The sequence below is a fragment of the Colletotrichum phormii genome (assembly GCF_030913505.1).
Source record: "Colletotrichum phormii strain CBS 102054 chromosome Unknown BDP81scaffold_13, whole genome shotgun sequence".
Lineage (NCBI taxonomy): Eukaryota > Fungi > Ascomycota > Sordariomycetes > Glomerellales > Glomerellaceae > Colletotrichum > Colletotrichum phormii.
This window is the reverse complement of record NW_026851455.1, coordinates 1,236,069-1,257,138: the sequence shown is the minus strand read 5'-3', so window position 1 is coordinate 1,257,138 and position 21,070 is coordinate 1,236,069. Positions and strand designations below refer to the sequence as shown.

Below are 21,070 nucleotides of genomic sequence, written 5' to 3'. Positions count from 1 at the left end.
ACGTCAACGTCATTGCCAATTGGGCGAGGGCGAAGCCTTTTCGGCAGCCCTGGGTGCCCCCCCCCCCCCCCCCCCCCCCCTCTCTCCCGTCCCAGTTCTTCTTTCTACTCCGTACAGACAAGACAGCAAGCGAGTGCTAAGCTTTCGAGTATCTTTTAACACTAAAATCATACAATAGATACCTCATCTACAACCCCGCCATGCCCGCTTCAAATTACAACTCTCCGAGATCCACGAGTCCACCTCACACGACGTGCTCACTCTCGTCGCCTCATTGCACAGCAGGGTCACTCCTCGCAAAGCTTGGCGGGCGTCGATGAAATTCAGGTCATCGATTACACTTCTACACGATCCGATCTGTGAGAAGGGTGAGATTTGTGAGATGGATGAAATGTACACATCAGTACCTAGATAGTGTGGCAACTCACTTCATTCTCAAATCATGCTCACGACTCATGACAAGCAAAAGTTGAGAATGCCATACTTCTCTCGACACAGATTGTCACCAGTCAAACTCCCCCCGCCAAGGCCGCAAGCAAGCCGCAAGCAAAAGAGATCAGTCCAGCCTAAAATCCCACCGTCTGGGACCTTACACATGCCTAATTGGAGCTGTTTCTTACCAGGGTGAACCACGCCAGACTCCCATCGATGGAACATCAAATCGAGATGTCCATTGGTGGGGGGGGTTCTCATCCATCTCCAACGCTGCCCCAAACTCTCTTTACTGCGTTACTCAACCACTGAACCTCTGCGCCTCACAGAGTTGACAGCGTTTACGCATGAGAAATCCGACGTACCGCACCACTCACTTCACTTTACTTTACTCCCATCTTATACTTTCCATCACGGACGTGCGCGCTCATATGCGAGTACGTCGGGTGAATGCAACGATGGGTCGCAACACATCTCATCTCATCCCATCTCATGCTTAGGTACTCCTCAGTGAGATCGGGGGCATGTGGCATCACATACAAAAAAAAAAAAGCCCCAAACCAGGCAGGAACACCCTGACACGTGCCTGAGCTGGCGAAATAAGCCCGTCAATGCAAAACCACTCACCCAGCGTCCACGTCATGAGCCAGCCAGCGGGGAACATCAACATGAACCACGCACATACAAACCAGTCAGCCAACGCCTCAATTTTCCAGGTCCAAGGTCCAACGCAATGAACCCAGTCGCACAACCCCGGACCCAAGTCCGTCAAAGCTTCGATATCTCTCACAGATAGAGTACCATACCCACACGAGCATCTTATTCACAGGCCAACTAGACAACGAGTCCATCAACAACACATCAAAACAACAGGGTCGACACATACAAACAACCCAAAAGAAGCACACAAAAAGAACTCACAACGCAGACATGCCCATGATCCAAAATAGGCATCCTCTACGTCCCGTCCCTCCTTGGCTCCCGACATCAGACGGCCGCGATCCGAGCAAAACATAAAAATCTCTGAACCACCGCAAACCGACCGAGGCAAGAGAGTTCACATGAGAAACGAGCCGAGCCAGCTGTGCTTTACCTTTGCTTTGCTGTACTGACCTGAGCAAGGCAAGACAAAGGCAAGTCACTGGGAAACAAAATCCAATGTTATGCTTCGTTAAAACTTCGTTTCGTTACTACCTTGCCTATGATTCCCCGAGAAAACCACGCCGCCCTAAATACCATGTTCCATCCCGAGGATATATCACGCCTTTAGTATTACATTCATAAGTAATAACCCACCCACCCCCCTACCATGAAAAATAAAGCAGACAGCCTTGCCCCCAACCCGCAACGCGCAACATGGAACAGAAACGTGGCCGGAAAAATCGCAAATCATAAGTCGTGCTGTGTGCTGTGTGCTGTGTTTCGCTGTTTTTTCTGTCATCTGTCGTAAAACCGATCCTCTTCTCATCTGCATCACGCTACGGCCGCGTGTTCATCCTCAGGCCTACCAGGCCACACGTAGTTTCGCCATTCATGCACCCGGTTCACGCCGCGGCCAATGCCCGTGAGCCCGGCGAGCGTCGACGACTTGGGCTCCTCTCGCATTCGTCTCCGGCTCCGGGGGGTGTGCGCGTGCGCCGCCGCCTCCATCTCGTAGTCGTGTATCATCCGCCCCGGCGCCACCCGCTCGGACGGCCGCATCGATCTGACGCTTGCGTATAACTCCTCTTCCATCGTGTGCCGTCTCAGCATCGGCAGCGGCGGCGGCATCGGGGGCGGCGGGCCCATGGCCATTGGCCCCATCATGGGAGGGGGAGGACCCATGATGGGAGCTGTCATGGCCGCGAGCGGTGGCAGTGGCGGCGGCGGCGGCATCATACCCGGCCGGGGACCACCTGGACTCGAACGCGACTCGGAGAACCGCTCAGCCAATCGCTGCCCCAGAGGATCCTGGGGGAGGCCTCTCGCCCGGTTGACACCCGACATGTAGTCCGTTGGCGGCGGTCGCTCAAACGCCGCCGGTGGCGTTGGTGCAGGCGGCACGGGTGCGGATGCGAATACGTCGGGCTCTCTGCGATAGTCTTCGTTCAGATAATGGCCCGCCGTGTTGCCCATGCTCACGAGGTCTCCGTACCCTCGGTCATACGCGTCGTCGAGCTCGTACGTCTGCATCGTCCTCGCGAGGTCTTCGTCGCGGTTCTCTTGGAACCTCCGCATCAGTCTGTTATCGTACTCTTGGGATCGCGAACGAGGCGTCGTGTGCCCTACGTCGGCTGATCGAATGCTTCTCGCGCTTCTCGGGGTCTCGGTGCCCAGCCCCGGCCGCTCCATTCGGCCCATCGCCAACGGCAGATGCATCTCGTTAAGCCGCTCCGCGTCCGCCGTCTCGTAGTTGAACCAAGGGCAATCGCAGCTCTTCCATTTGGTGCCGCACACCATGCAAAACTGCGCTCCGCAAATGCTGTTCTGGTCAGCAGAGACATCACACGAAAGAATCAAGCTTTTCTCACCATGTCATGTGGTTGCAGCCCTCCTTGAGCTCAACCATGTGATTGCACTTGTAGCACATTTTCCATCCCTCGCCCTTGGCGTGGTCCAGAAACCTCGTCGTCTCTTCGTCACTGGGACACTCCCTCGACGAATGCCATTTGCCGTTGCAGGAGCAGCACACTTTGACCTTGCAATGGCCGCATTTGGCGGACTGGCGACCTCCCCCTTCATTGCGGAAGTTTTCGGGCTTGATCCACGCGCCGCACCTTCTCGACGGGCAGTAGATGCGGTTGGCCGCTGTAAACTCTGAAAACTTTCTATTCCACTTCTTCTTGAAGTCGGCCGAGAACAAGTGGTCCACGTGCTTCAAGGGGATGTTTGCGGTGCAGCACTTTGGAGGCATGTGCTGTGGGTCGGTGGTGGAGAGTTTAAACTGTCTTCTGAGGCACTGATCACACATTCGATGACCGCACTTGAATTTTGCGATTCTACTCGGCTGGAATTCTTCCATACACGCAAGACACTCGACCCTGGATGGTGTTAGCTGGTGCGGACATACAGCTTCAGACGACTTACCTCGCTGGCTTCTCTGACGAGCGGGAAACGGTGCTCCCCGTGAGCACGTTTCCCACAAAAGTAGACGACGGCCTATTCGACGAGGTCGTGCTTCGCGTGTGCGACGTGACATGCGATGCCCCCGATACGGTGTTGGAGCGGCGGATCGACCGCGTCTCTGGGTACACAACCTGAGACTGGTGTCTCCTGGAATGCCTACTGGGAGTCACATCAAGACGACCCCTATCCGGGAGTATCTCGTATGCCAGCCTCTTGGTGGCGCTGGGAGGCTGAGAGATCTCGTACGTTTTCGCCGACGAGTGATGGCGGCTTGATCTCCTCACAGGACTATAGGAATGCTGTCTGGGGTAGTGTCTCTCGGACGTTGGACGCGAGGACGACGGGTGGGAGCGGTGTCGCGAGGACGAGCGGCTGAGGTCGCCCAAGGATTGCCGCGGCGTGGGCTCCGTAGAGCCGTCCTCCTCCATGTAGATGATCTTCTTAATCTTTCTACGGCGCTTTGGTGTATTGTCGGCTGATGGGGGCGTTCGCCGTTCGACAATGGTCTGGGTATGGCGTGCTGCCTTTTGGTACCTCTCCCGCTCCCGCGCCCGCCTTTCTCGTTCTCGCTGTGTCTCCCGCTTCTCCTCCTCCGATGAGTCGCTCGTTTCCGAGTCCTCATCCGAATCCGACTCCGATTCAGACCGCGAATATCTCGACGACCGCCTCGACTCGTAGACCGGCCGCGTCCTCGAGTGAGGGGCGGTGCTGCGGCTACGGTGTCGAATGGAAGACTGCTGCCGCCGCCTGGCTAGGGGAGACTCCTCCTCACTGTCGTCGTCCTCTTCCTCTTCGTCCTCGTCCTCCTCATCGTCGTCGTACGAATGGTAGTCATTGTTCACCGGGACCCTTCCCCTTCTATACGGAGCACCGGCTCCTGGGGTTCTGGGCATCGTGGCTCCTGGGGTGGGAGGCGCACTGCTGAGCTTTACGATTCTTCTCGGTGGTGGTCCCAAGGGCGAGGGCGAGCTCGTGCTGTCGGGCCCTTGTATAAAGTCTCTGGGTCTCCGGTAGGGCATCGGGTCATAGGCGGACTCGGCAGCGACGCTGGGGTGAGGGATCGGGTGCCAATCATAGTCGGTCATTTGCGGCGGGCTGGGAGGATGCCGCCGATGGCTCGTTCTCCTGTGCAACTCTGCGCCATCTCGATAGGCCATTGGGCTGGGGCCAGCCTCATCCGGGAGTGCGACGAGTTTTGAGGGTGGTGGGAAAAGGGGAGCGGGAGCGGTAGAGCGGTAGCGGGAGTCGGGAGTCGGGGGACGTGTGGTGAGGGTCTCACGGCCTTGGATCTCCAAGGTCGGTCTAGTGTCGAGAAAGAGTGTGCTGGTGTGCTGCGTTCTGCGTGCACCCTGACAGCTGGTTGCTCGTGAGTGGGTGGTTTCAATGCATGCCGTGGAGCGGTGATTGGGCTTGAATGGCGGGTTGCATATCAGACATGCACACGCGCGCCCTGCTTTTTTTCTTTCTTTTTTTTCTCTCTCTCTCGTGAATGTGTCCTGCAACTGACGACGGCAAGCCGCAACTTGTTTGCCTCGTCTCTCGTCTCGTCGGTTGGTGCCCCTCGGTGAGGTATCAATCGGGCAGCAGCGGAAGCTGTTTGGTCGGACGGGGGAGACTTGTGGATATCGAGAGGGAGATATGTTTCGATGGATCACGGCTCGAAGGATCAGTTTAGTTGGATCGATCCCATGTGCGAGAGGGCTGGCAGCTTGACGCAAGGTCCAAGTGAGGTGAAGGAGAGCAGAGATGGGAGAGCACAAGAGACGATAGAGAGAGAGAGAAGTGGACGTTTGTGACAGCCCGGCAAAGACTCACCTTCCAGTGAAGGTCTCAGGAGTCATTGAAGAGCTGCCACTGGAAGGAACAGGGCGCCACCGAGGCACAGCGCAATCGATTGGCGCCCACTGCTGGCGGCGGGGGTGGTGAGCTTCACCTTACGCCTCCTCTCTGTATTCGTTCCTTCATTCACATCCAATCCCAAGTCTACAACCAGATCCAATTGTCTCTGCCTCTATCCGCCTCTGTCTGACTATGCCCCCCCCCCCTTGAATCCAAGAGGACCAGAACATAGCAGCCAGGAAGTTTTCAGTTTGACCCGCCCTCGTGTTCGAATGGACCGGCCCCCTCGTTCGTTCGTCGCGTTCCAGCCTCCCACCAAACCACGAGAGTCCCTGCACCACCGTCCTGACTCCTGGTGTCCATAGGTACTCCGTCAACACGGGCTAACAAGCGTCTTACAGTCGTCCCAGCTAGCGGCCAGTCCGATGTACGCCTACAGCGCGGGAGCGGCATGCCTCTTTGACAGCCCAAACCTAACCATGAGGCGAACCTAAGCCAGCCTAACGGGGAGGGTGTGTGTGGGTGGACTGGCGGCAAGCTAGCGGGTGGTGCAGCGGTGCTGAGCCCTGTACTCAGCGTCCCTGCAGGGGATTGCCCGCCACCGTTTTCTCTCAACCTCACAGTCTCACCTCAGCTGCCTTACCTAAGCTCGCCTACTGCACCCGTACCTCGCACCCTCAAGCGAGGGAACCGCCGCGCTCGCCGCAGCATCAGACCTGAAGCGCACGTGCCTCAGCCCTCGCATTCCACCGCCCAACACACGTCCACAGGGATCCCAGCCCGCGGCAGCGGTGCCGGCCCAGCACACGGACGCTGTGATTTGGCCGACAGTCTCATGTCGTGAAAGGGGGGCCATGCACTGCATTTAACATTGGCTATTCATGCGTCCAGGATAATCTTTCCTCCTCGAGGGTCTACATACTCCTGTACCCTAATCACGAAAAGTCTCCATCGTCTTCTTCCCACTGCAGGGCATGCTGAAATTGGGGTGTCCGATCCACTCATTTTCGGCCGGGCTACGAAAAAAAAGGTAGATCGGAGCTACCCACGGGGCCGATTGGCACAGGTGGGGCCGACCCGGACCGTTACGCCCTCCCCCGAGTCATTGGCGTCTGCAGACCGCCTCGACACATCGGCCACTAAACGACTAGTTTTGCTTTTTGCTTTTTCTTTTCCTCTTCCAATGCCTCTCGATTCATTGATTCAGCCTTGGCTGGCGACTCGTCTTGATTCTTTCCTAGACCACACATCCACACCACCACGGTCTACCAGATATCAGACCGCCTGCCCTCACCACCCTCAGGTCTCGTGAAAGGCGGCATCCCTCTCCGTGGTTTCAAATCTTGCATGTGCCTTGCTATTCTCCGACATCGCTGTCGTACTAGGTACGCATCCCGCGCCAGATAGATAGAAAAGAAAATTCAGACCCCCTTGCGCCGGGCAACTGGGCAGAAAAGACCAGGACGCTTCGCATCCATCACCGTTCTGGAAAGACAGACGGAATCGATTGGTGGATCCATCCCGTCTTCTCTTTCCCTCGCAGCCAGGAACCCCACCCCGTGACCCCGTCCTATGCAGCCCCTCCGATGGCCCCCTCCGATGGCCCCGCCCCGCATACCGGCAGATGCGGCACTCGTGAAAATATGGGGGCCATTTACACGGTGCCATCAGGCCGCGGCGGTGCCATCCGAATCACATACCGGCGGCATATCAACAGCTGCGTACACCAGGGCCTTCGATACTCCCCATGCTGCGCTTGAGCGAGACACAGCGCTACGGACGAGGAATACATTTTACTTCTCAACGCCTCATACTGATCACATATTTACCTCGAGTAATGACGATATCTAGATCCCGCTCTGATTCAAAAAACTCGTGTCAATGGACTTGAACGCCTGGAATGTATGCTGCGAGGTACTATCACGAGGAGACACCCTATTACCAGCGTCGACAGAAGCCAGCCACAGCACCGCCGCGTGACCAAAAGCCCCCCTCACTCTCGCGTACCTTTCTAGGTATGCACCTCAGTCGACAGTAACCGTGTCCGCGGGGGCGGACTGAGCTTACCCCGCATAGATGAGTCGTTGGGGTCGCGTCCAAGTGTGCCTGTGTACCTGTGAACGAATCGCGAGATCCCGCGCAATCTAGGTCGAAACACATTGACCTTCTTCATTCAGGATGTTGCCGCGGCCAGGTGGTGTCGAGGTCGAGGTTGAATTCAACGTCTGCAGCTCTAAGTTGTAACGCAGGCCAGATGGTCACATTCGCATACCCATGGATGCATAGATAATTGGGACCACTTTTGCCAGGTACAGACAGGAAATGGGGTATTTCTTCATCGGCAGTGCTATGTTGTACAGTTACTATGTCACCACATCTCGGCAGCCCTGTTCTTTGGGAGCCAAGTCCCCGGGCCAGAGAAGTGTACTGTCCGTCCTCCCAAAGACAACCCATGGCAGGCTCGTATAATTTCAGAACCGCCCAAAGTCAAGTCTTGTTCCTTCCACGCCCGTATGTCGTGGAGTCGGTGACCCCAGCCACCTCGAAGCGCCACTGAGTGCTGCCACTGAGTACTGCCGCTGTCAGACTTGTCCGTCAGGAAAAGTGACAGCATATCGCCTCTTTCTCTCTCTTTCTATCCTCGGGGGTCGGCGGCAGAGCCATCTCGAAATGGGTTGGCGCCAGGCTGGCTCATTGGCTGTGTGGGTGGTCGTGCCGGGATTTCGGTCCGAATACCGTGTAAGATCAAGTATTACCCGCCAACCAAGCCACGCCAGTTCGCAGGCCACGTCCAACCCCCATTTCCAGATGGCGTGACCCCGGATTTCTGTCTGCACCCCAGATGGATGCCTCCACCGGTTCAGTGTAGCTTGCACGCGATGCTGCCATTGTATGCCTGCTTTCCCGATCAAACGGGTGGCGGGGCGCTCGATGCAGAGTCGTCAACTGAAGGCCGTCAGCAACGTGGAGCTGGAGACTGCCGCAGTTCACATTCTTGAGATGGGTGGTCCGCTGCAGACAATTAGATCAATTCGAATAGGCGGGCGGGCCGAGCGGCTTTCAACCGCTCAGGTATGCCCTCCTTCGCACTTCGGCCTCCTTGATGATTTCGGCTGCCAGGCTCAGACTCGGGGCCAGTGTCGAGTATCGCTCGATTTCCATGACCACGTCGTTGATGATCTGATCAATGGTTTCCCTATGGGGAACGAGGGTGAGGAGGATACTGCTCAGAGAGGGTGACATGGTCGCACCCATGACCAGTAGCGTCTGCGATACAATGGAGAGCGCTCCCTGCCACAGGTACGGCATGTGGCCGGCGTGACTGCGGCGAGTTAGCGTCATGACAAGACAATGATTCAGCACTTGAACTTACTGTTGTGAAATGTGCTCCAGCTGCCGGATGGAGGCTTCCAGGCACTTGTGGCAACTGTCGCGCACCGCGGGGTCCAGCACGGCCTGCTCGTTGTCCAATACGGCCAAGATGTACGGGCGGTAGATGATCGTCCGGCAAGCAAAGAAGCGCAAGCGCAACACGGTCTGCACCGGATCGGAGAGGAGGGTGCGGGTGAAGGGGAACTGCAGCGGCATCGGCAGGCTCTCGTACCATTGCGTCAGCTGAAAGTCGAGCTCCGCCACCACCGGCTCCAGGCTGGTGGTGGAAGCCATCGAGTCTTTTGAGTAAATGAGCTGGCTGACCCTGTTGAGGAGCCGCCGCAGGGCAATCTCGGCGAGGAAGTACCAGAGGTCGTCTCGGCCAATCGCTTCTTGCTCCTCGCCCTCGAAGCCGCCAGGAAGGCCGACGTTCTCCTCAAATTGAACGACGCCCGAGTGTGGCAAATCCAGCTCGGCCAGCAGGTCGCTTTCGAATAGTAGTGAGTTCCAGTAGATTCGCTCAGTCAGCTCCCGCTGGTTGGGAGGGACTCTGTTGGGGGACATGAGCAAGAGCTGGAGTTTGGTACTGGTGGTGCAGAGCAAGTTCCAAGCCTCCAGGGGCCGCACCAGGTAGAACAGGTAGGCCGAAGCCAGCAAGTGACACTGCGCCGCCAGGACGTTGTTGGACGTCATCATGCCGGGCAGCAGCGCCCACGCGGCCGTGAAGTACTGTAGCCCGGGAGCGTCCTCTCCGGGGACGATGCGTGAGATGCTGCCTCTCAAGCTCGCTTGACCCAGGGCCAGGACCAGCAAGACGATACAGCTCTCGGCGCCCTCACGGAAGCCGTTGGAGAGGGCCGTTCGGTAGTGGCTCCTCCACGTGTACGGGTTGACGCAGGCGTACCAGACATTGACCCGCTCAAAGTAGGCCTCGATGTAGGCGGTCGTGTTGGACAGGTCGACACATGGCGTCTTTGTGAGCGAATGAAGAGGCTCGCGGGCCATTTCCAGCTGGAGCAGGACTTGCGGGTCATACGGGCGAGAGACAAGATCGCGAATGAGAGGCCATTGCAAAAGATGAAGTGCCGCATTCGTGTGCATCTTGGGCATGGTTGATATGTTTGTCGGGTTGTTCCACGTGCCCAGGCCGCCGTTGGGGATGATGGAGACAGCGTTGCCTGAGCCTGGTATGCCCATCAAGCTGTCTCCGTTGAGACCTGATCCGTTACTCATCGATGGCGACTCTTGGTTCATGGCGATGCCGTTTCCCTGGCCGGCGACCATGCTCATCTGCAGCAGACTTTCAATACGGTTGAGGCGCTCGAGAATCAGCTTATCCCCGGCATCCAGCTTGATGCCGGGCTCTCTGTAGACACACTCGGCGCCCAGCTCGGCGCAGAGCTTACACTTTGGTTTTGTGCCATCGCAGCGGGACTTGCGGGAGCGACACACTTCACACTGTTGTTGATTAGCTCACGATGTCTGTCATACTGTTCAATTCACATACTGCAATGGTGGCCCTCCTCCGTGGGTAGTCGAGGCCAACGTCTGTGTTTCTCCTCTTTAGCGGGTTGGACCCCTCGTCGCTGGGCGCCTTGTGCATGCCATTGGTCAGAGCATCGGGACGGTTCTCGGAGGACTGAGACATGTTCCGGGCCTTTTGCACGGAACCTAGGAAACCATCTCTACTGAAACTGGGCGTTCGTTGCACCTTGAGCGAGGCGGGCGACTTAAGAGGGTGGATGCCGTTGGTCATTGAAGGTGAGGGAACGTCGACGTTGAAGGCCTCGCGCGACGGCACGGGAAAAGACCTCCCCTCGTTACCGTTGCCCGTGGCCGAACGCGGGGAGTCACCCGTCGACGACGGGGACATGGCGTGCTGCGTCTGGAGACGAAGAAGCTTGGTGGAAGACGTGGTGGGCAGATGGTGGTGCGCCGCGACAGCGCAGCACAAGACGTGTGTGGAGCGTCAGGTGGATGTCTGAGTTGAAGCGGCGACTGGGCGGGCTGATGGCTAAATAGCTGCGATGTGATGGCGGTTTGCGAGGCTGGAATCGACGAAGACCGGTCCGGTGCGATTAGGTTTGGCTGAACTGGGGGGTGTGCGTGACTCGAGGCGAAAGGTATCAGTCAGACCAGGCTCGAAGCTATCGAGGCGGCGTTTCACGGTTTCTTTGGAGGACCTTGGAGGAGAAGGGAGCAGACGACGGAACACAGAAAGCGAAAAGAGATGAATGCACGGCTGTGGAGCAGTAATTATGGTCGCGGAGGCGGAGGAAGGGGGGAGGGAAAATAAAATGCGGAGGAAGCAATCCTATGAGGAACCTAGAGGGCGTTGTTGGTGTCGGATGGCCAAGGATGGGCAGCAAGTCGCTATTGAGAAGGACTTTGAGTGCCCCCAGGTGAGCAGACGGAAGCTCTAGGCCAGCTTCATCCCCCTTTGCCCCGGACCCCGGCTTGGAGTCGTTGGAGCGAGAAACCATCGGATTGGTGCACCGTGACAGTTACCCCATCCCGCAGCGGCAGACATCAGGTCAGACCAGGCCAACCAGAACCGACGGTTGCAACGGGCATGGGACGAAACGGGCATGGGATGGGATGGGATTCGGGGAGAGGATGAGATGGGGAACAAGGGTCAACGGCGCACGCTAAGCAGAGGGGCCGTCGCTTGTAGTGTCGTCTACGGTCTGGGGCGGAAGAAGCACACGTTGGTGTGCTACCGGTTTGTCTATGTTTGTCCATTATGGATGTTGGAGAGAAACATGTGTTTCTCTGCGGTGAGAATAACCTTAAAGTTGGATTTGGTACGCACATGAAAGTATTGATCCGTGCCTTGTTTCCGTTCCGAGTTCATGGTATTCATGGGGAAAGGGCCCTTATTGTCGATCGGCCCTGCCAATCTGGGGGAGGGGCCACAACTACCTCGATAAAATACCTTAAACTTGAGGTAAGTGCTCCTGCCTGGGGCGGGGAAAAGTGAAAGTGCCTTCCTGCCTTATTTGGAGTAATTGAGGGTATCTCCTTCCTGTCGTCTTCAGTAAGTGCGTGTGCATGCACCTTCCTTGCCTTATGGCTCACGATATCTGGCTTACTAAGGCCAGTGGGCATTTCGAACCGCCCTCGTAATTTCACAAACTTCACATTGCAACCTCGTCCCATCATCCATGGACACAACTCCATAACGAATGAAGCCCAATCCCGAGTCTCTGCCGTTGTCTGCCGTGTCACTGTGTGGCCCCTCTCCGCCTGTACCTGCATGTCGACTCCCTTCGTCACGCTCACGGCTATTCGTACACTTTGACGAGACTTTGTCCAAGTAGGTGGCAGCATCCCTGTCAACCTCATTTCGCTCCCGCAACTCGAGACTACTACCTCCAGGTTCTAGAAATCCCTCGGGCCCAACCTAGACGACACCAGCTGTGCCGCTGTCAAAATCTCGGGCTGTGAGAGATTGTCTCCCACGTTCAACAAGACCCTGCCATGGTGCTCGACAGCCAGATCATGAGGGGTGGTGGGCGAGAACCGCCGGAACGTAGATTAACCACCACCCCTCCAACACCCAAATCGGGACGCTTCTCCAAACAAGATTGACGAGTTCCCGCCTCGGTCCTCATGCGTCCAATGCCAGGGTGTCACACAGCCCGTATCTTGCTGAAGTCTCGGTGTCGCTTGTTAGCTAACTCTTCACGAAAGATTGTCCACATCTGTGCTCGGTGCTTCGAGGAGAAATCGACAATCGAACTACTTCTTCCATCAAGATCCGTCGTCTGCGGTCCACAATCCTCCGCCCAGGAAACATTTCCCCATCTTACGAGTTCGTCCCCGGGGGGAAATCCGGGGTCGGACGGGCGAACGGCCGGCCGTTTCCCTGATTGCGATGGATGCCCCACACTCTAAGTCCCTCACGACTACCCGCTTCAGGGGTTCTAATTCGATACCAGACTTTGATACTCTATAGTCTTGCTGCATGTCGACCGACCAGGCCAAGAAGCATTTCTCTGCCGTGTCCGGCGGAACCTTTCTCGAGTCTATACTGGTGGCGACCCCAGGATCATGGTGGCATTGAGCCAGACTTTGTCGATGATTCTGTTCCGTCACTCGATATGCCAGCCGCGGACGGATACCTTGTGGTGAACAGTCTGGATTTGAAACCGATATTCCAAGAGTACTGAGATGTACGACACGGAAACCTCCACGTTGACAAGAAAGAAAAGAAAAAAACGTATCCGCTCAACCGCGGCAAACGGAATAAATAGACACTTGCGTTGCTTCGAGTGCCGGTCTGAAGAATGCCATTCGGCTGCGCTGTGACATTGCGCCGGCACTGATCCAAGTGTGACTTTTAATGTTGCGGTGTCACCACTCCGCTCCCGCAATTCTAGTCTTATAAGTTGACGTGCACATCACAAGGCACAGCCTCGCATGGACCAGGTACCTTCCCACCCGTCTTTCAGGTTCTCTTCTCAGTCAAACCCGCAGATGATGGCCCGCCCGGGGATCCGAACTTTGCCCAAACGGGGTCAGTCATTTCGAACACGTTGGCTGACTTGCGAGCCGCTCCTCGACTACCGGATTAGGAATCCGTCATCTTCCCAACCCCGGGTGCTGACCTACCTACGTAACCGAGGGGCGTCCGTATTCACGGCGCCCGCATAAGCGAACAGTGGGAGACTTGGGTGTGCCATTGCTCGGTCCCGTTCCACCTGTACCGTAGATCTCAACATGTCAAATTGGCATCGTTGGGTCAGTACGGGCCCCATCTATACACTGGAGTTTGATTTGATTGGTATCTAGCATCTACTCATGGCGCACAATAGGCAAGCCAGATGCGAACAGTTTCATACTCTACGCTCATGCTAAACGCCTACTCATCGAAAATAACGGCAGTAACTCCGCCATCCACCTTGGCGCTGGTAAGAATCTCCCCCAGCTTGCCCGACGCGGCATCACGGCTAATCACAACGACACGGCTGTCGGTCTGCAGACCGACTGCGACGAGGTCGCCGGCCTTACTGACGGAGAACCGGCGCGGGATGCGTCCGCCGGCGGGGAACTTTTGCAGCAGCGTGAGACCACCCGTCTTGGCGTCAATGGTGAAGGTGTTGAGCGAGTCCGAGGGGATCTGCGCACCCTCGCCGGCGGTGTCGGGGTTGCTGATGCTGAAAGCCGAGTCGTTACGCGACGAGACGGTCAAGAACTTGCCATCAGACTGCCCTTGTTAGTGTGCGTTCCCAAGACTTGAATGGAAGGACGTTGACTTACAGAAATCCAAATCTCGGCGGCGCCGGCACCGGCAGGCGCAGAGGCACCGGCGCCGTAGGTGGAGCCGGAGAACACCTCGGTGAAGCCGAGCGTCTTGTTCTCGCGGTAAGTGACGTCGTACGCGGTGACGGTGTTGGCCAGCTCGCTAATGAGGTACAGGTACGTCTTGCCCTCAGGCGTGACGAGGAACTCGACGTGACGGGGTCCGCTTCCGGGGGCGGCGACGAGGGGATCGACAGCCGCGAGGTTGTTGGCGCCATCAACAGCAAAGACGCGGACGAGGTCGGCGCCCAGGTCGGGAACAAGGACAAACTGGCCCTTGGGGTCGAGGAAGACCTCGTGCGGGTGCGGGGCGTCCTGGCGCGATGGGTTGGGGCCGGGAGCCGACATGTTGAACGTCTCGGACTTGACGGCCGTGAGGGCCGCCGGGTTGGAGATGTCGAACCAGCTCACGGAGGAGCCGCCGCTGGTCAAGGTTAGTTCGTGCTCATCAAGCGACAGGAATAACATACTACTGAGCGATGGCGAGGCCTTGGCCTTTTTCGCCAAAGACGACGGCGCTCACGGGACCGCTGATGGTCTCCGTCTTGGCCAGCTGCTCCAGCGTCCCGTCGGCGCCGGTCTTGAAGGACGAGACTGTGCCGACGTTGGTGGTCAGACCCTCATCCGTGCAGAACAGCCTCGCGTTGGCCTTGTCCAGCTGGAGCCAGGACGGGCTGGGCGCGCAGCCGTTGGAGGAGGAGAGCGACTGCAGTGTGGACTGCGTAGCGTTTGTGCCTGACAGAGTGAGGTTGAGGGTGGTGATGGCGCCGCTGTACGACGAGGCGTAGAGAAGGGTGGCAGCCGCTGGGGAAGAGAGCAGCAACGGCACGAGACCGGCCGGCGCAAAGAGGTCTCTCAATATGCTGGGCAAAGACTGGCTGACGAACGAATGTCGATGTTGGCAAAACAGCTGCACGGCGAGAACGAGGCACGGAACGAGTGTGACGACGATGACGAGTGCGGACACGGGACGGAGCGAGAGAAGGAAAGGACGACGACGACGAGCTTGTCGTCTTGAACTTGAGGAGCGAAGACGGCCCATTTTCGCGTAAGCCCCCTCAATGTCCCAGGGGCAAGCACGGAGTACTCCTCTGAATGTGTCAACGATTATCGCCCATCGACCGTGGTTCCCCGGTCATGCGCTCACTGCCTTGGTAAAGCCCACACAGACGGCTGGGACCTGGGTTGCGCGGGCTTCGAAACGGGACCCGGTTGCCTGTTTGGGACGGCGAACGGGATTCTTCCGTAATTCTGTGGCTAACCTTATTGTCTCTGGGACTATCCCATCGGGTGCTGATGGACAGCACTTTCGCCAAGGGCGGGGTAGAGCCAATAAGGGCTTGTAAATTTATTAAGTTAACCAATAGGGCTGCAGTACCTCTATTTCCTATAAATTTTGGGTGTGCCAGAGGTACCAGCAATCTTTGTTAATACATAATGGTACACTACAATCTAAGCAGCCCTTTCGAGTTGTCTGCAGGCTGGGCTGGAATTCCGCAGTGTTGAATATCCGTAGTCGCTGGAGTAGCAGTTGGAAACGGTCCCGGGACATAAACCGTGTAAACAGGTGGATAGGATCCTCCGTTTGCTGCTGGGTTGACCAATAGGTTGATAATCTAGACTCCCTATGAATCCCTATATATAATAGGATCCCTAGGAAGAGGTAGATCTCGTCTGCTGAAGTCTGCCGCCATGAATTCGCTCTAGACGTTCTAGCCCTAGGGCCCTCCTTAGACAACGGCGCTGTATTCGTCCACTTGGCCCACTGCCCCACGAGGCTCTGCGGGACGTATTGGAGGAACAGTTCAAGCGGGCTTGCCGGCAGCCCCCGTATCTCTTGGGCACGGGCCGGCACGTTGAAGGTCCGGAAGGAGCCCGGAGGACCATGCCGATTAGCCGGAGGTTCGTGGGGCCGGACTGTAGCTGCGTCACAGCGCTCGGGCGTACAGTCTGTATTACAGGCAGCAGTAAGGTCTTCTGGGTGGACCTCAACTACTATACAGCTGCGTATAGAAGTAATAGAAGCATTAGATGCAATAGAGGTATCAGAATCACCAGAAGACATCACAGTATCAATCAAAATGGTAATAATAGTGATAATAATAGGCAAAAGAGCATAGGGATGAGTGACGTATCGTCAAGTACCCCTTTAAATGCGGGGTAATGGTGGATACATAGTGGATATTTCATGGTCTTGGCGAAAGTGCTGTCCATCAGCACCCGATGGGATAGACTATACAGCGTACAGACACTACAACGGCGGAGTAGTCGGAGTGCGGTTCGGAATTAGGGTACGATGCGGATACTTTTCCAGAAGACAGGCTCAACCCTGAAGCGACGTTAGCAAGGTGATGGACTTCCCCTGTAATGGAAACGTCCGGCCAGGGGTGATTCACGGTATTTTCGGCTGGTACGATGATAGAGTTTGTCAGGGAGATTCAGGTTGAGTACCTCGAGACACCCGCCCCTTTCTCTTCTGTGCTGACCACAAAGGAGGACCCAAACGGCTTCCCGCTGCACGCAACTCGACGAACCGCTCCTCGTCTTTGGATGGCAAATATTCGTGTCACACAAACTCTGAGAAAAGGGTGTCGAGTTCGAGGTGGAGAAGGTTACTTTGACTTCCACTCGTGTGCCGATGCGGAGAATGTGGAGGAAAGAGGAGGAGGAGTCAAAAAGGACTGGAGGAGGCGGAGAGGTGAGGGGGAACCACGGAGATGCAGTCGACCAATCGGCGCTGCTTGTTGCTTTTGTGTGGGTTTCCGGTACGTCGAGATTCTTTCGTTCGTGGGGTTCTGAGAAATTTCCCAATTTGCGGTAATTTGTCCAGCCCCCAATGAAACGGGACAGGGTGAACACTGACCACCGCAGGCACGGGACGATGCCGGCGCCCGGTGAGGCCTTCACCATCCAGTGTGGCAGCACTGCGGATACATTGCCAGAAATTCATCTGCCATCCGACCGAGCCGTCGGCAGTCAAATGACCGTGCGCCTCCAAGTGACGCTTCACATCATGTCAGATTTCGACTGCGAACTCGCATCATGGTGTGCCATGTGGCTTCCCCCGCACTCCGATGCAAGCCTTGTCTTCTTCTAGCGTTCCCTCCGGCTTGCCGTTTGTGAAATGCGGGATCGTCGTCGCACAGAAGCTTACTCTTGTTCTGCATGTCTAGGTCTGCCATGTGCCGGCGAGACTGCACGACACGGTGCCTGGATTGTCTACAGGTACGAATGCAAGCATGGCAAATGAGGTGTGCGAGGCCATCATGATGCGATAACACGAGCCAGAGATGTGCGAGCTCTACATCGTGGTGACCGTCATTTCACATCATGGCCATGAGTGCCATGACCGCGCAGTGGACCTCACGTGGAATTGGACAAACAGTAAGTACTCGAGCAGCAGGCCCTCAAAGTCATCTTGAAGTGACATCGAATGACGCACTAAAGAGCCCAGACTATAGCTTCATGCGGGGGGCGTAGCATTGTCCCCATACTCGACCAGCCCAACACCGGTACCGCCTCTTCTTTGCCTAAACTCGAAGCCAATCGAATCTGCGAGAGAGGGTCATCTTGTGGGTGGTTATGCACGACTCACCTCAGGACCGTGGGCATTAGGAATTCCAAGCCGTCCTTCCGTGCCGTGTCTCTCGTGGGGCTCTCCTACTTGCTGTTCCGTGAGGCTGTCAATTTTTGCGTACCAAAGTTGTTGTAAAGGCAATCGCTGCAGCGCGGTCACTGTTATTTGTTCTTTCTCAGGCTAAGGTAACTCACGGACGCCCATCCAAACGCTCTTGTTTCCCATCCCTTGGATCCTGTTCGTTGCGCCGGGGATCCGTCGAATCGAGTTGCATAATTCCAAGCTGCCGTGTCATCAATCTGAATGTGTGCGCCCAAACTTTTCCTTCCCAGTGTTCCAGTAGCGATTTGAGGTCACGGTATGACATGATGTGAGATGCACTTAAGCCTTCTCAAAGGTTGTGGGAGTGCTGTTTCCCTTGGAATGAGACAGACTGTAGGGTGCCTATAGATTGTCAGTTTGTATAACGCAAACAAGCACGGCATCACTTACGAGAACCTGCTTCGCGTTGCAGATTCGCCAGGCCATCTTCTTGACGTTGCCGTCGGCGGGCACGATTGCGGGGGCGAATTCGATACCAAACATTTGGTGGATGGCGTAGACAATTCTCTTGGCGTACTTGCCGTCCCGCTCGACATGGCCGCCAAACGACTCGTCAACAGTGGTGGGCGCGATGTCGTGGTCACGGTCGCAGCAGTTTTGTACGAGAGGCAGCAGGGCTTGCTCAACGGCCTTCTCGTACATGCCGTTGGCGTCAACCTCGACATCGTCCTCGTCAAACTTGCCGATGCGGATCTCAAAGGGCTGGGAGATGGTCATGACGTGGTGGTTGCCGGCGTGGTGGTACCGGAACTCAAAGACGCCCTGAGTCCACCACAGTCGATCACCCTCGAAGATGACCTCGCCCTCGACAATGTCGGGATCCGACGCGTCTTGCTTCTGAGCCGGCCGGTCGGGAACCAAGATGGCCTTGTCGGCAGTGGCGGCATCGTAGCTGCCGGGCGTGGTAGGCACCCACCGGCCCAGGGACGACACCTCGGTCGCTTCTCGAAAACGGTTATCGGTAACCATGTAGAGACCAATCCAGTCCTTGCTGTCGTGCTTCGCGGGAGCGCGCCACTTGACCTTCAACGGGGAGCCATATTCAAAAATCATGGTCTCGACACCGCGGTGGAATCGTGCCGTCAGACCCTCCTTACCCGTGGCACGCTCGTTGGCGGCCGACAGACTCGAGGGCGTGCCTTCCACAGAGAGGGAGTAGAGCTTAGGGTCCAGGCCAGCGAGGTCAGGGGACAGGCGTGTGACTGTCAGACGAGCCGGGTACTTGTTGAACAGGTCCGAGGTGTCGCGGACGATCGTCTTGATGCCAGAAGCGAACTTGGGGCGAGCGGTATCGAGGAACTCCTCAATGAACTGTGCCGTGTCGTCAATGACCTTGTCGACACCGCGCTGCCAGCCCTGGACGGGCGGTGGCAGGGAACGTTTGATAAACTTGGTCAGGCCGGCTTCTTGGCGGATGCCGCGACCATACGTCTTTTGCATGTGCGGCTTCTCAATGAAGTTGATGAAGCCCAACGTAAACAGCTGGCTGACCAGGGCCATGACGAAGATGGCCCTGCTCCATGTGATGAGGGCAGAACCCCAGAGGCCAGCAGTGCCAAAGATGCGCTCGGGGTTGTTGAGGAAGCGGTAGATGGACTTGTACGTGAGTCTGGCGGTGGAGTCGTAAAAGAAGTCACCATAGAACCAGCCAAACTCGCCGAGGGAGTCGTAGACGCTGATGAACGTCCAGACTTGAAGGGAAACGAGCCCGGCGCCGACCACGTGCTTGAGGAGGACCCAGCCGTACGCCCAGTCCTCTGGCGGCGAGTACATCTTCCAGCACGCGGCGATGAAGGATCCAGTGCACATGACGGAGCTCAGGTGGTACATGCCCTTCCACTGATTCCAGGCCTCGGTGTGGCTCTCGCCATACTTGAGGAAGTGTCTTGTCCAGAACTTATTGCGAGACTGCCACGCGAGGATGGCGCCCAGGCCAAGGTGGTACCACACGCGCCAGAACAGAGCATGCAGCAAGAACAGGACTTGGTACAGCGACGTCGACGGGGTCACAATGGTCAGGACAGCCATGTAGAAGCCAAGCAACAGAACCGAGGTGTCTGTGATGCGGAACAGGTCGAGGTTGTTCAAGCCAATCAAGTTGTGCACCTGCGCGGGCGCCTCGGGCGACGACTCCTGGGCCGTGGCGGCCTGGTCAACCAAGATTTCTTCGTTGTCTGCCGACTTGATGGCGACGAGCTCCGGCTGGCCGGTAAGCGGCGTCGAGGCAGTGCGCTTACGCGGGGCAGGCGGGTTGTACGTCTTCTCAATGTGCGGATTCTCAACAACGACGAGGAAGGCGAATTGGGCGAGATGGGCAATGATTGAGATGAAGAGGACCTCGTAGCTCGCAGCCATCATGGAGATACCGTAGTAACCGGCATAGCCAATGGAGTACATGGGGTGCGGGGCCATCTCAAAGACGCCGTCAAAGGTCAGCTCCTGGTCGACAAGGTAGAAGAAGTCACCCCAGTACCAAGCGTAGTCTTTGACGACGCGGTGGGCGTCCAGCTTGACCCAGAGATTGAAGAGGACCAAGAGGATGCCGATGGACCATCGTCCAACACCGACAAGAGGGTTCTCGCCGGCGGGCGTGTGGCCACAGATGACGGCAAAGAGGCAGTAGGAGACAAAGTCACACATCAAGATTAGATCGACGACACGGCGGAAGACTAGCCAGGTGTTGTACTCCATGGGAGCTTTCTCGAACTCGTAGTCCTCGGGGATCTTGGCCTCGAGCTCACGCTTCAACATGTTGTAGAGCCAAGGGCGGGGCTGTTTTCCCGAAGAGGGGTGCTCAAAGAGCTTCCATCTCAGGGCCCACGTCTCCAGTCTGCGGTGGTTGGACTGGATGGTGAGGAGGTATCCGATGCCAATGTTGTACGAGGCTCGCCAGAAGAGGAAGACGAGGGCGAACAAGGGGCGCTTCAGGTTGCCGGGCACGAAATAGGCCGCAACAATCTGGAGGGCGAGAATGGCCAAGACGAGCACATCGGAGAGGTTCTTGGGCTGTCTCGGGTCGAGCAGCTGCGACACCATGTCGTGCGTGGTGGGGACGGTGAAGACTAGCAGACAATCGTCAGCAGACAACAACTAACTGACCTCCATCACCACGAAGCCTACCTGTGCCATCGGGGGTTCGGCCAAACGTCTTGTTGGGCTTTTGCTCCAAGTCTTCAGACTGGTCGTCCGCGGCGGTTGAGGGGTTTAGATCATCCTCGATACCAGCCACGGACGTCCGCCTCTGGCGCTGACGCAGAGAGCCAGCATCACTTGCGAGGGGCGCGGCGGAAGAGCTCATTCTAGGCCGGGGCAGCAGCAGCGTAGCAATTGACGATGCCG

General features: G+C 56.9%; 4 protein-coding genes across 4 annotated transcripts; all 4 read right to left on the bottom strand.

Annotated features, from left to right (window-relative positions):
- Window positions 1-1,905: 1,905 nt before the first annotated feature.
- On the bottom strand, window positions 1,906-4,430 carry BDP81DRAFT_323302 (uncharacterized protein; the record flags this gene model as incomplete). Its single annotated transcript, XM_060584783.1, has 3 exons — window positions 1,906-2,893; window positions 2,943-3,452; window positions 3,499-4,430. 3 exons carry the CDS (start codon window positions 4,428-4,430, stop codon window positions 1,906-1,908), a joined length of 2,430 nt encoding a protein of 809 aa, XP_060443929.1.
- A 4,006-nt stretch (window positions 4,431-8,436) lies between these two features.
- Window positions 8,437-10,621, bottom strand: BDP81DRAFT_322767 (uncharacterized protein; the record flags this gene model as incomplete). The annotated part of the gene is made up of 3 exons (XM_060584724.1): window positions 8,437-8,698; window positions 8,750-10,206; window positions 10,256-10,621. The coding sequence occupies 3 exons, from the start codon at window positions 10,619-10,621 to the stop codon at window positions 8,437-8,439; spliced, it is 2,085 nt and encodes a 694-aa protein (XP_060443928.1).
- Window positions 10,622-13,612: 2,991 nt separating this feature from the next.
- BDP81DRAFT_322498 (Lactonase, 7-bladed beta-propeller-domain-containing protein) lies at window positions 13,613-15,094 on the bottom strand (the record flags this gene model as incomplete). Its single annotated transcript, XM_060584703.1, has 3 exons — window positions 13,613-13,957; window positions 14,011-14,476; window positions 14,523-15,094. 3 exons carry the CDS (start codon window positions 15,092-15,094, stop codon window positions 13,613-13,615), a joined length of 1,383 nt encoding a protein of 460 aa, XP_060443927.1.
- A 2,916-nt stretch (window positions 15,095-18,010) lies between these two features.
- Window positions 18,011-21,029, bottom strand: BDP81DRAFT_323181 (phosphatidylethanolamine N-methyltransferase; the record flags this gene model as incomplete). Its single annotated transcript, XM_060584773.1, has 3 exons — window positions 18,011-18,073; window positions 18,122-20,793; window positions 20,852-21,029. 3 exons carry the CDS (start codon window positions 21,027-21,029, stop codon window positions 18,011-18,013), a joined length of 2,913 nt encoding a protein of 970 aa, XP_060443926.1.
- Window positions 21,030-21,070: the final 41 nt, after the last annotated feature.